This window comes from Polypterus senegalus, chromosome 16, assembly GCF_016835505.1.
Source record: "Polypterus senegalus isolate Bchr_013 chromosome 16, ASM1683550v1, whole genome shotgun sequence".
NCBI classification, from domain to species: domain Eukaryota; kingdom Metazoa; phylum Chordata; class Cladistia; order Polypteriformes; family Polypteridae; genus Polypterus; species Polypterus senegalus.
This window is the reverse complement of record NC_053169.1, coordinates 30502411-30515922: the sequence shown is the minus strand read 5'-3', so window position 1 is coordinate 30515922 and position 13512 is coordinate 30502411. Positions and strand designations below refer to the sequence as shown.

The 13512-nt window shown below is 36.3% G+C and overlaps 1 protein-coding gene across 1 annotated transcript in view; it reads left to right on the top strand.

Moving 5' to 3' along the window:
- opn3 (opsin 3) overlaps positions 1-9568 on the top strand; it is a 48933-nt gene extending 39365 nt beyond the window's left edge. The window contains exons 3-4 of the mRNA XM_039738895.1: positions 6388-6639; positions 9035-9568. Coding sequence (XP_039594829.1) covers positions 6388-6639; positions 9035-9298 — 516 coding nt within the window. The 3' untranslated portion in view covers positions 9299-9568. The remainder of the gene's footprint in view (positions 1-6387; positions 6640-9034) is intronic.
- The last annotated feature ends 3944 nt before the right edge of the window (positions 9569-13512 follow it).

The window sequence follows — 13512 nt, the reverse complement described above, 5'->3', positions numbered from 1 at the left end:
TTTTTGTATTGTGTTGGGTTCCAAGATGACACTATCCAAGCAAAGAGGTAAAAATGTAGAACAAGTGAACGCTGAGGCCTATTCTTGTTTTTCATGATTCTGCTGCTGTATGCTTTTAGATTTCCCCATGGGATTAATAAAGTTGTATCGTATCTAATCTAATGTGCAATGATAACTTCAGAACAAATTCACCTATCCTTTTCTTGTGTTTATCTTGTAACAGGCTTCAGGCCTGTTGTTTTTGGTCCAGTTTTTTCCAGTACTTATCATTTTATCCTTCCAAACAGTTTGACCTATGTCCAAAGATAACCGCTATAGAAATGTTTCGCTCTGTTTAGTCATGGGACCAAGCCTATTGATTTGCAAAATATTTACAGAAGTAGTTTTCAGAGAAAAGCCAAGCAAAATGACACCTTTTATTGGCTAACTAAAAAGATTACAATATGCAAGCTTTATATGCAAGATTGCCTGAAGAAGGGGCCTGAGTTGCCTCGAAAGCTTGCATATTGTAATCTTTTTAGTTAACCAATAAAAGGTGTCATTTTGCTTGGCTTTTGTCTACATTCATAATGGCTAACACGGTACAACACCCTAGTACTACACACATACAAGACACCGAAATGTATCGCTACTGCATGAAATTGAAGACCCGGTAGAAGTAGTTTTTGAAATGCATAATTTATTTAAATGTACATGTAAACAAATACAGAGACTGACAAGAGTGATGCACACACAAACACAGACGCGCACACACACACACACTCAAACAAATTTTTAAGGGAAGATAACTGACAGCTTGTTTGCACTACCATTGCACATAATGGATGATAAAGAGAAAAAAATGAACACACAGACCGAGATCTGTAAAGGTCGACATGGACAGAGGCATTAAATAATATATGAAGTCATATGCCTTATGTTAATTGAAAAACAGAAATACTTTGGTTGTAGGCAGTATACGATCAAAAGGACCTGGTTAATTAAAGGTTCATGGATAGACCCTTGATGAAATACCCTACATCCCCTTACAAATGATCTAGCCGGCTGTTCCATGGTAACTAATTCATTTAGTCTTTCCCTAAAGGATAGAAAGACGGTGTTGCCAAGCCAGCTAGATGCTAATTCATGTTCATGTTTGGTGTAAGCCAGGATCCTAGCAGATGACCTCCAAGTCAATTGAAGCCTGTTAACACTTTCTCTCACCGCACTGTTAAGGAAATATTTGTCACTTGACAGCTAAGGACGCAGGTGTCAACAAGCATATCTTTGTGATGAAGTGCTTTTTTTATCATACATGACAAAGCTACTTACACAAAGGTGTTTATCTTTCAATCATTCAGCCTCTTTTTAAATAGATCTGTCATAGGGAGCATATTACAGTATTTTAGAGAGCAGGCAGCTTTGCAAAATGCAACACGTCTGTAACCTCACAGTGAGGACATACCTGTAGTAGATTCGAAATTTTACATAATTTATTTTTTCTTCCTGATCTGGTTTGGAAAAGTTACTTCATTTGTGATATTTTTGCTGAATACCCCTACATGTATTTAACAAACATTCATAAACTTTATATATTAGGGACATTCAAAAAGTTTCCACAATTTTTTAACTCTGTTTATAAGCATTTCTAAAACAAATGACATCACTTTTCTGCATAGTCACCTTTGTTTGTGATGCAGTTTTTCCCAGCGTTGTACCAACTTTTTAATGCCCAATTACTAATCCTTCCGCCTTCACAGTTTCCAACAAAAATATAAAAGTGTGGAAACGTTTTGAACGTTCCTTGTATGTTTCCCTTTGCGTTTTCATTGGATGGGCATACATTTTCAGTTGCATCTTGATATAGTGCTGTTGCTATTGGTGCCTCTCTAGTGAAGCAAAACTTCAAAGCTACATGGATTTTTGACTTTTTTGGCCCCCTGATGTAGACTTTCACATAAAGTTTTTTCCTGCTTTAAAAGGTCAAAACAGTGTTAGATACTGAATCTGATCTTAAATGTTAGGAAGATGATGCAGACAGAGAGACAGTAATGGTGATGTTATTGACAAAGTTGTTAGAAAGTGAAATTTTTTTAGAAACATAATTAAATAGACCTTCAAGAGACTGGACTTCCTTTTGGAAATGAAGAAGCCAACAAGTAGAGTTGCTTTGGACTGTCAGTACCAAGTGAATTTTTGAATTTCTTGAATGTATTTTTCTCCCTTTTGTGTGTTTATTAATTGTTTTTGGACTAAATGGAATATCTTAATGTTTTGTTGGTGATGTTATATCTGCGTCATCATGTTGTTTGGATTTGTTTTCTGGTGCTGCTGTTTTGAGTGCATTTTCCACAGACTTGCTTGGCAAGCAACCACACATTTCCCAACACTGTCATGTCCCCTCCATTTAAATATGGCAGCATGTATTCACAGATATCCTCATATTGGATTAAAGTCTTTTTCAAATAAAGTTTCTTATTTGCCTGAGATAGACATGTAGTCGAGTGCAGCTGTGGCACAAATTGAGCAGAATAGGCTGCAACCTGTCTTAGGTAACCGTATGGTAGCTCGTTGCGAGTTTGTTTGCTTGGGTTGAATGAGAAGTGAGGTGCATGCACCATCTCACCAAGTGCAAGTCACACTTATGTAAGTTTCTACATCTTCCATAGAATTCACTCCAATTTCCGTGGCTGTGGTTGAGTGTGAGCAGAGTGGACTGCTTCATAAATACACCTCTTTGTAGTGAAAAATGAGGTGCATGCAAGTACCAAAAAAATGGAAACGTGCATTCATGCATCATCTAGTCCAAGAGTTCCCAAACTTTTTTCGGCCACAGAACCCTTTACCAAAAACATTTAAAAGCATCGACCCCCTAGTCATTTATTTACTTACTCAAATTAATAAATTTGTACAGTACTCGATATTAAATAATTCACTAGATATCAAACTTTTCATTTTAATCACTTGTAATTAATGATTGAAAAAGATAAAAGGACTGCAGAATATGGCATTATCTTGTGCAACATTTAATATCGAAACCTGCACTAACGAAAATTAAGGCAAAAAAAAAAAATACGAGCAGTTTTTTTTACATTTTTGACATTTATGAAATAAATATGTAAATTCAAAATAAGTACAAATAGTCCAAACTGTACTGTCTGCATTTCTTTTTTGGTTCAGTCATATTATTATATGAAGAAATAAACTTTTATTAACTGTGAACGCTGGCCCCGGCACAGACAGACGGACGTCATATTTTGTTCCCAACACACTGTTTATTTACACTATTTACAATATAAAAAGTCACGTGCACTCACACAACCCCAGTGCCCCTGGCACTGAATCCCCCAAAGTCCAGGGCCCACAGTGTCTGTGCCTTTGTTCCTGGCCGCCTCCTGTCCTCTCTCCAGCTCTGTCAATACTGCCTCCCGACTTCCACCACTGACTGGAGGGAGGCGGCCCCTTTTATGGAAACCCGGATGAGCTCCAGCTGCTTCCCGGCACTTAGTCTTGGCCACACCCCTGTGTGGCGGAAGTGCCGGCTGCGCACCCGGAAGCTGTCCGTGTGTCCCCTTTCTTCTTCCCCCCGGCACTTCCTGGTGTGGCGGAAGTGCCGGTGGCCACGGGTCCCTACAGGGCTGGGCTTCCAAGCCTTGTACCCGTGGCCCCCAACATAACTAGGATGGACACCCCCTCGCGGTCTGGAGGAGGCACAAGCCCTCCTCTCCTCCTCCTGGGCGTCCCGGCCGGGCTCCAGCCCCGGCCGGGGACCACATAACAAACAATTTTGACAGCCCCTGTGATAAAAAAAACGATAAAGTATGTACTTACTTATTTGAAGATTTTTCTTCAAACTCGAATAAATAAACTGTGTCCTCTGATTTTCTTTTTCGTAGCACTACTCCTCACTAAATATTTATATTTATTTCAAATCACAAATAAGTACATGTCACATCAAATGAACCAATTTATAGTGTTTTATTAAAGCATGACCGTACAAGACTGATAGATTCTGCTAATATCGAATATCTGTCGTCTCATCCCACAGCAAGCAAGTGTGGACATGCAACGGTTTTTCATGTCCGCACTTGCTTTGATACGTTCGATAAGACAATGTACAGACATGTTTGTGCTACATGTATTTTCATGCATTCTTACATGTGACTCTTTTAATGACACATTTTACCTTTTAATTTGCAAGTTTGGTATGTAATATGTTTTTATCAAAAAAGTGTTTTTTTGAATTATTTTACTTCTTAATTAGATACCTAACAAATAGCACTAGTAAGGGGGTCTATTTTTGCTGTCGTTGACCCCCAAATTTTTTTATTGAAACTATCGACCCCTAGAAAGTTCAAATTGACCCTAGGGAGTCGATATCGACCACTTTGGGAACTCTTGATCTAGTCGCTGTGGCTGAGTGTGAGCAGAGCGGACTGCTAAATACACACACACACACACACACAGCTCTTTCGTTTATATATGTCTAATGGTATAGATTCTGGTGTAAGTACTAGACTTGTGAAATGTGCAGATGATGCTAAAATTAGATGGATAGCTGATACTGAGAAGACAGTAAAAATGATTCAAAAAGAATCTTCACAACTGGGCAAATAAAACAGAAAAGTTCAAAGCTTTACGTTTGGACAAAAGGAATGTCAATTATAGACGCAAAATGGGAGACAGTGTCCTACAGGAAGCAACCTCTGAAAATGTTTTAGCACTATACAGTGACACAACATTCTTATCATCTGTGCAATGTGCCGAATCAATTAAAAAGACAAATAAAATGTTAGATTATATCATAATGACTTTTGAATACAATTTTAAAGATGTTATGTATAGATTATATAATGCACTAGGAACACCACATTAGGAGTACTGTGTGCTTTCAACACACTTCAAGAAAGATGTAGCATCAATTGAAACTGTGCAGAAGAGAGCAACCAAGTGCATTCCAGGACTTAAAGACATGTCCTCACAGAATTAAACCTGTTTAATTTCAAGCAAAGGAGACTGTGTGGTGAACTAATCCAGGTCTTCAAAATCCTCAAAGATTGATAAAGATTAATCCAGAAGAATGCTTTCAACTAAATGGTGAATAACGCTTTTGAGGACACCATGGAAATTATAGGGAAGTGCAATGAAGACTGAAGCCAGGAAGTATTTCTTTATGCAAAGAGATGTGTGACATGGAATTTAAACAGAAACTTTGACAACCTTTAAGAAATATCTGGAGGAGATTAATGAACTGAATGGTCTCCTCTCATTTGTCTAATTTCTTATGTTCAGTGTTTGAATTGTTTTTGGTTTTGTGTCTTTTTCTGTCTGGAAAATTATTTTGGTTATGAAATTTGGACCTTACATTTTAGGTCTTACTCTGCTTTTTTTGCAGACCTTCGGCAGTTATGATTTTCCTCACGTCTTTTTTGTTGGTTTTATTGATATCTCCCTATTGTTTATTATTCTGATCTCTCTAAGGTCATAACACAAAGATTTGAGTGCTACTGTTTATTCAAATGGTTTGCAAATGGTGGAAACTAATTGGGTTTCCCCAAAAACTCTTTCATTTTTTACTACTCCTGGAATGATTGTACCTTTTAGATTATTAGTGGATGCTGCATTTTCAGTGGATGCAGCTTATTACACCTTAATGTAAAGGTACTTCTTATGCAAAAGAAACTTAAAATCCCACATTGTCTCTGGCATTATTCTAAAATAGCATCTTACTGAGCAGACTTTGAATTTCTTGGTATTTTCATTGCCATTGTGTAATGATAACACATCTGAACATTCACAAATTTCAACTCATTAAATTCTTCTAAAAATAGAAATAATTAAATCAATTAAGGCAGATAAAAACATTATAACAGAGTTATGTGTGGAATATTTTGATATGTTTGCACAAGAGCAGTCATGATGCAAGCAACATTTCCATAAATGTGAATCCATTTATTATTTTATTTAGAGAAAACTCCTAAAAAGGAACTCATCTTTTAGGATGACAGAGAACAAAGCAAAGACAGAGGAAATCATGGTCGGCAAATATTTCAGAAGGCAGAAATGTCTATTTTAAGTTTTCTCCATTAAAGATGGTTACAGTTAGGGCTTGAGATGCGATATGTAGATAATATTTATTTTAAGTCAATTTCATCTTTAGTAGGGTTAGGATTAGGGGTAGGGTAGAGAAAAATATTTGATTTAGATTGTTTACTCTTAATTGATTTGTGCAACCTGCTTTTAGCAACATGCAGGCTTTCGGATTGTTTCGAATACATACATGTGTCCCATAGGTAAATAAAGGATGGTCACACTTGGTGTGTAGGGTAAACACCTATTCTATTAAAGTCATCACTGCTCTTTTTAATGTTTTTTTTTTTCATTTTTAATATTTTTATTTTCCTACAGCTTCGATGCATTCAAGACCTTCAGACCGTTCAGATTGTTAAAATTTTGAGATATGAGAAGAAAGTGGCCAAGATGTTTTTCCTTATGATCTCCGCCTTCCTCATCTGTTGGACACCTTACTCAGTGGTGTCTCTTTTGATAGCCTATGGATACAAAGACATCGTGACACCAATGGCAGCTGTCATTCCTTCATTTTTTGCAAAGTCAAGCACAGCCTATAATCCTGTCATCTACATCTTTATGAGTCGAAAGGTGAGCTGAAACAAGTTTTCTGTTAGTGTTGGTTTTCTATACAGCTTGTCTAATTAAATCTGTTACTCATGTTGTTTGTTTTAGAGTGTAAGTTCTTAACACTAGAATCCCTGAAGCTTACGAGCCCCTGACATCCTTAAATTTTCCTGACTTACGTCAAGAAGCCCATACCTCCTTATCACTGCCCTAATAGCCCGTTTCTATTTTGGAAATGTGTGGTTTACCAGAAGGCAGCCTGCTACACCCCCCACCTCCCATTCAGTCAAATGAAGGCATCACCCAGCTGCAGTCCTCACAGCTGTAATCTTTGTTGAAGTGTTTATCTGGCAATGCGTTTGTAAGGAATTATATAGGTAATAAAATATCATGATTTGAAATGCATATGTGTGTTTCGTGTCTACAACGTTCTGTGTAAATATAGAATGACAGAGGAAATACGAGGCAAGAAATGCTGAACTCACGCCTAAAAAAGAAAATGTTTTCATATGTTATAATAGTAACAACATTATTTTGACGAAAAGTGTAGGATACGTGAAGCCAAAATATCCAAGAAACACTTATATGAAACGTGTAACAAACAAGCATGTTTTTATTCAAGAATAAAACCGAAGAGAAACAAATTGCTCAATTGACATGTTGCTGAAGTCAAACTATCAGTTAGTACAAAATAAAAGTCGTTCGCATATGTGTGTGTATTTGTGCATTTCATTTGCAACCAGTTGTCACAGTGGCAATGTAGCTATATCATGGACCTGCTCAGATGGCGCAGTGAATAAGCTACCATAATCCAAATCTCGCATCGTCTCTGTATTTAGTGCTTTGAGTAGTTAGAGGTTACTATTATTATTATCATATAACAAAAACATACATTTGATGTGAGTCTGTAGCATCCTGTGTAAATTTATGGAACTTGTAAAAGATGCTACTTTTCCTCAAACACGGACAATTATATCAGCTTTTGATTTGAACATTTTTTTTTTAATTAAGTTTTATCCTTGAATTCTTGAATAAAACTGAATTTGAAAGATTTTTTAATTCAGTTTTATTCTGGTATTCTTGAATAAAAAAGATCATTTAAATGACATGTTGATGTGAATGTCTGTGTGCGAGGAAAAGTAACATCCACCATTGACCCTGCGGTGTCCGTTTGCTCAACAAGACACCAAGAAGAAAAGATGGAGCTGCGTTTGTGTGTCTGCTTTTATGCCTTCTTATACCTAACTTTTACAAGTACCACAAATTTACGCCAGCTGTTACAGGCTCAAATCAAAAGTATGTTTTTATTATATAGTAGTTATAATAATAGCGCACTACTCAAAACGGTAACTGCAAGGAGGACCCGGAACCAAACCCAAATCCTCTTGATTATGAGGCATTTATAAGTGCGAACAGACATATTGTTAACTCTAACCCTAATCCATGACCCCATTCAATTTTGTATATAAATTGTGTATATCATGGTACCTTCAGACCTTTGAGGGGATATCCCCACTCCACCAATAATGAGCATGCACAACAAGGAGTATGTGAAGTTTCACTTTAGGCAATTAGTAAAGTAATTATTTCTTGAGGACCTCTATAATTATAGTCCTGTCTGAATTACTGAAATGATGGAATTTTACTGGCATGTCGATTTGCATGGGACTTGTTTAGCCTGGGATTATTTTTCACTGACGTTTTATAGAATGTAAAAGACACCATAATCTTTACTGAGATGTGAACGTTCAGTCCATTCAAAGTTATTGAAATTAACGATTCAGACAAAACCAAAATTAAAGAGGTTCTCCATAAATAATTACTTTACTTCTGCTCTGGGTATAAAACTACTTCCTTCTGAATAGAGACATAAAAGCCAAAAACTTGACAAAACAAAAATATCTATATGTTCTGTGCCTTCCCCAGGACTCAAAAAACATTAAGATAATTAAAATAAATTTTATGATAAATATTTTGATGGAGTTAAGCCTATTACAGGGCATCTTGTTTATATTTCACACCATCTGTGTCCCAAGTTGTCTTCTACTCATTTGCGAACCCCCAGAACCATCTGAATATCTTTTAAAGCTGAATGATGATAGAGGAACCTTTCAAAACTCTTTCCTCTGGTTGCAATTTTTATTGTATATTTGGCTGACATCTTCATCCTAGGCAATGTACAAGGTCAGGAAATATAACTGCTTATGGAGGCTAAGTGATTTGCACGGGGTTGCACAATAAGTCACGAGATGGGTTTGAGTCGCAACCTTGCTGCCCTTAGGGTCCTCTAAGCTTTGATTTTCTAGGGCAGTGAATCTGCTTTTTATACTATTGGCCAAGACGCAAATTTGAGATCTTAGTTCTTGTCCTTTTAAAATGTACTTTTGTGTATAATTTCGTAATCGTGTATGTCTTTCAGTTTCGGCGATGCCTTTTGAAGCTGTTTTGTGCACGGATGGTGAAAATCCAGAGGTCCATCAAAGAAGGACCAGACACTATGGAGGAAAAGCCAGTGAGGCCTATTGTCATGTCTCAGAAACTTGGGGACAGGCCAAAAAAGAAAGTAACCTTTAGCAGCAGTTCAATCGTGTTTATTATTGCCAGTGAGGAGACAAACCAGCTTGACAACTCTTCAAAAAACAGTACGGTTGGAATAAATGTGATTCAAGTGCGCCCTTTGTAACTACAAAATGAGCTGCTTTTACAGGATATTTTTTTATTTTTATCACACTGTGTTTTGCTTATTTTCACGGCATCATGGACTTTTTCAAGTGGACTCACAAGATTAAATCTAATGATGGTGATTTTTTAAGAGTAAAGCAATAAATGTTTAGCTTTGTACAAATTAAATAATTTCCTTGAATTTTACCTCAAATAGATTGTTACCAAGTTTTAAGAAACAGTTGATTTAATATTAGTTTTTTCAAGTTTATTTTTAAGAACTAATCCTTGTACGGTTGAAATAAATGTATATATTTATACTAAAAGTGTCAAATTTGTTTTTTGTATGCTTTTAATTTATCCCTGTCTGTCTGCTGTACAGCGGCTTAGAAAACATAAATGTGGGAGAAGTCAGTTGACTTGGTCAGCTACAATACAAAAAAAAAGCTTCATTAAACATAAAGGAAATTTTAAATATTTTTGATAAGCACAAACAATTTTTACAAAGAGAAAGAATGCCTTTCATAAACAATGTTCTGTTTTGCCACGACACCTGTCAAAGACAGGTAATAGAATAATTTAAAAATATGTGTTGTCTCTTGTTCTTTGTGGTCCTTCTGCAGCTTTCCTCAGTGTTTGAGTTTGTGTGAATGTCTCTCCATCGACAGTCCATCCCATAAAGCGCAATTATTTTCGAGGCTCTTTTTCTTGCCTTCGGTCCAGTTTTATACTCTCTTTCTTTGAAGGCAAATCCCTCAAGTGTGCCTCCTATGCCTTTACTAACATCTTTTTGTCGGTGCCTCCTCTCACTCGAGTGTGTTCCCGTAAAGCCTGCTTCTCAGATTCTGGCATTATTTTCGAGGTGCCTTTCTGTCCTCCTCCTCTGTCTCTGAAGTCGACTCTCCATCAGTATACCTCCTGCTCCTTTACTCCCCTTTGTGCGTCTCACAATTGCACTTCCTCTTTCTATTGCATCATCAAAGCCAAACTAACCAATCAGAATGCAATGAGGGACTAGACACACATGTCTTAGTGTTTTATTATATAGTAGAATATATGAAGGTTCATTCTTAATTCTTTGTAGAGTTCCAATTTAAATCCTACTTGATTTGTTTGTTTTTTTTAATTTTATTTCACATTTTAAATCAAGATAATGGTGACCCTGAATGTAAATTCTTTTATTCACCCATGTTTGAACCTGCTACATCAACTCCAGAGTTTCATCATCTGGTGTTTGCTTTTTTTCATTTTTTTTAACTTATCCTTTGTCTCAAAAAATATTTGAGACACTCTTTTAAAAGCTTAAGAGACCAAGGAATAAAATTTGCTTTCTGATTTGATGCATTTTTAGCATTTTTCAAAAGTAGATCACATTCTCCAGTACGTAATTTGTCATTCTTTGTCATATTGTCATTATTTCAGGCATCACTGTTGTTAGGCAGGATGGCCAGGAGTGTTCTACATGTGACGTCATAACCGTGACGGTTTAAAAGGTCAGCATCGTGCAAGTCCTGGTTTGTCCAAGTTTGTGGATACAACCCAAAAAGCCGGGTGTTGATTTCTTTTTATTATATTTGAATACTGCTTACGACCTTTATTCTGTACCTTTTCACCTTAACCTTTGGCTTATATCTTTGGCTCTGTTTGTGTACATAGACTAGTTTGTGACGTTCTGGCAACATCCCCAGACTACGAATTTTGGTTTCGCACTCTGAGCTTGTTTTTCCCAAGTCTTGACTTCCTAGTTTTAACCTTGTCTAGTCTATACTTCTTTTTAAGTTCTCTTGATTAATGCCACCATTACACAGAGTTGTGACGGGAACTTCTCCTGAACATCCGTGATGCTAATAGGTATGCATGTATTTATTGTTGAGTTGAAGCAGCAAAAAAGCCACTATTAAACGAGTTTAGTGTTTAGGAATGTAAATAACAAGCTGGTTAAATATGAAGATGATACCAACTTAGTTGAATTGCCAGATAATGTACAATTAGTCGAATCATTACACAGGAATGGACTGCATACAGGCTTGGCAGAGGAAATTTAATGTAAGTAAATGTAAAGTATTCCACATAGGAAATAAAAATGTTAAGTATGAGTACACAATGGCAGGTTTGAAAATTGAAAGTACACAATATGAGAAGGATTTAGGAGATGTGCTATTCTCTTCATTGTAACTATCAGCTTCCAGAAGGTGTTCAGAAGCCATTAAGATCGCTAACAGAATGTTTGATTATATAGCATATAGATGTGTGGACTACAAGACCAAGAAGGTCATGATGAAACTTTACAATGCACACGAGGTCTCATCTGGAGTACTGTGTGCAGTTTCAGTCGATGCGGCTACAAAAAAAGACATAACAGCACAAGGAAAAGTACAGAGAAGAATGACTGTGCTGATTTCACGACTTCGGGAAATGAGTTATGAGAAAAGATTAAAGGAGCTGAGCCTTATCAGTTTAAGCAAAAAGATTTTAAGAAATGACATGACTGAAGTGTTTAAAATTATGAAGGGAACTTGTTCGTTGGATTGAGACTAATACTTTAAAATAAGAACATGGGGACTGTGGAAGAAAATTATTTTAAACAGACACAACCCCCACAGGAATGCCCTCTGATTTAAGCAATAAAGCACAGGCAGAAGACAAAACAACATATTAGTAAGTGTCCTCTGTGCTGTATTTATACAATTCATTGATTAGGTCACTACTCAAAATAGAAATTCATTACATAATCAGAAAACTTTTAACATGATTGGTTATGCCCAGTTGTGAACAGGACATGACAAAAGTTGCTACCTTAAATAACTACAATCAACCCCGACAACTAGGTTGATTTATAGTCCTTAACAGCATGCGACTTTTCAGGAGAGTTAAAAGTACACCAGGATGCACGTTCATTTTTGTGTTCTGAGGCATATGTTTCCTAAGTTTCCCATCAACAGGAGCTTAGTGCATAACAATAGAACAATAATTATACCATAAAATATAACATTTTCTCTTAAGGGTTATATAAAATAACAAAAATGTATTTATCATAGTGAATAATAAAATAACAGCATCAGCTTTTAAGCATAAGCTCAGAAGGAGATGAGACTCAGACACATGCTAGGTGAACATTAGACCAGGATTCAAATTCAACTCTTACAGGACACAGTTGGAAACTTTTTAAGTGTAAATTTTACCAAACATTAGAAAGATTTTCTTCATACAAAGGACCATAGACACATGGAATAAGTGATCAAGTAGTGTGGTAGACAGTAGGACGTTAGGGACCTGCAAAACTCGACTTGATGTTATTTTGGAAGAATTAAGTAGATAGGAATGGTGAGCTAAGTCTTTGCTGTTTAGCACAGCATTCAAAAATCAATCAGTATTGTCCATTAGCTGCTTTCTTCATAGGATTGCTATAGAAAGGCCCCTTAGTTAATCTCATCCCACTGTCTAACAGAAGGAGTGTGAATAGTAGCTTGAGTGTTATTTCATGCGACTAGTTTCATGGTATATGTTCTCATGCTTGGTTTTTACTACATTTGAGCTTATTTCTGATTTTTGAATTTCTTATTGGTTTAGTTTCCCTGACCCTGTTTTAACATTCTTTTCTAAAGTACCCTTGGATTCTCAGTTCAGTAAACCTAAATCTTCCAAGCCACTAATCCTTCACTGCATAATTATGTCTGAAGGCAAATCTCTGACACAGATAGCACTCTGTTTGAAGTTAAAATTGTTTTTTGTTTGTGAGGAAAATAAAGATAAACCAGCAGGGAAATGGAGGACACACACAAATTGGATGGTTCACATGTCTGTGTTGAATTGCTGTTCTGTTCAGTATTGTGTAAGTTTATACATATGAGGAAGTAGAAAAGAAATTAGGGCAATGGTGACATTAAGAGAATGCACAATTTAAACTATTAGTCAGAGATCAGTGAGAATTCTAGAGAAATTATGGCCTGTCTGGTGCCTCTCTGGTCTTAAATTGAGTGACCCAGCAACTCAGGAAATAACAGCCATGTTGTGATTGTTTCCTTGGGAATGTCTATCTGGACTATGAAAACTCAAAACCATGACGAGACTGATTGTCGCCGATAACTTCCCAATTACCAAATAAAAGATAACAATGTAACTAATTCATATATCACTGTTTAAAGAAGCGTTAGTAGCAAATTTAAATAATAAGAAAGTTGATCAAGAACTGGTAGAATTTAACAGTAATTAGACCAGAAGCACAGATTAGATAAA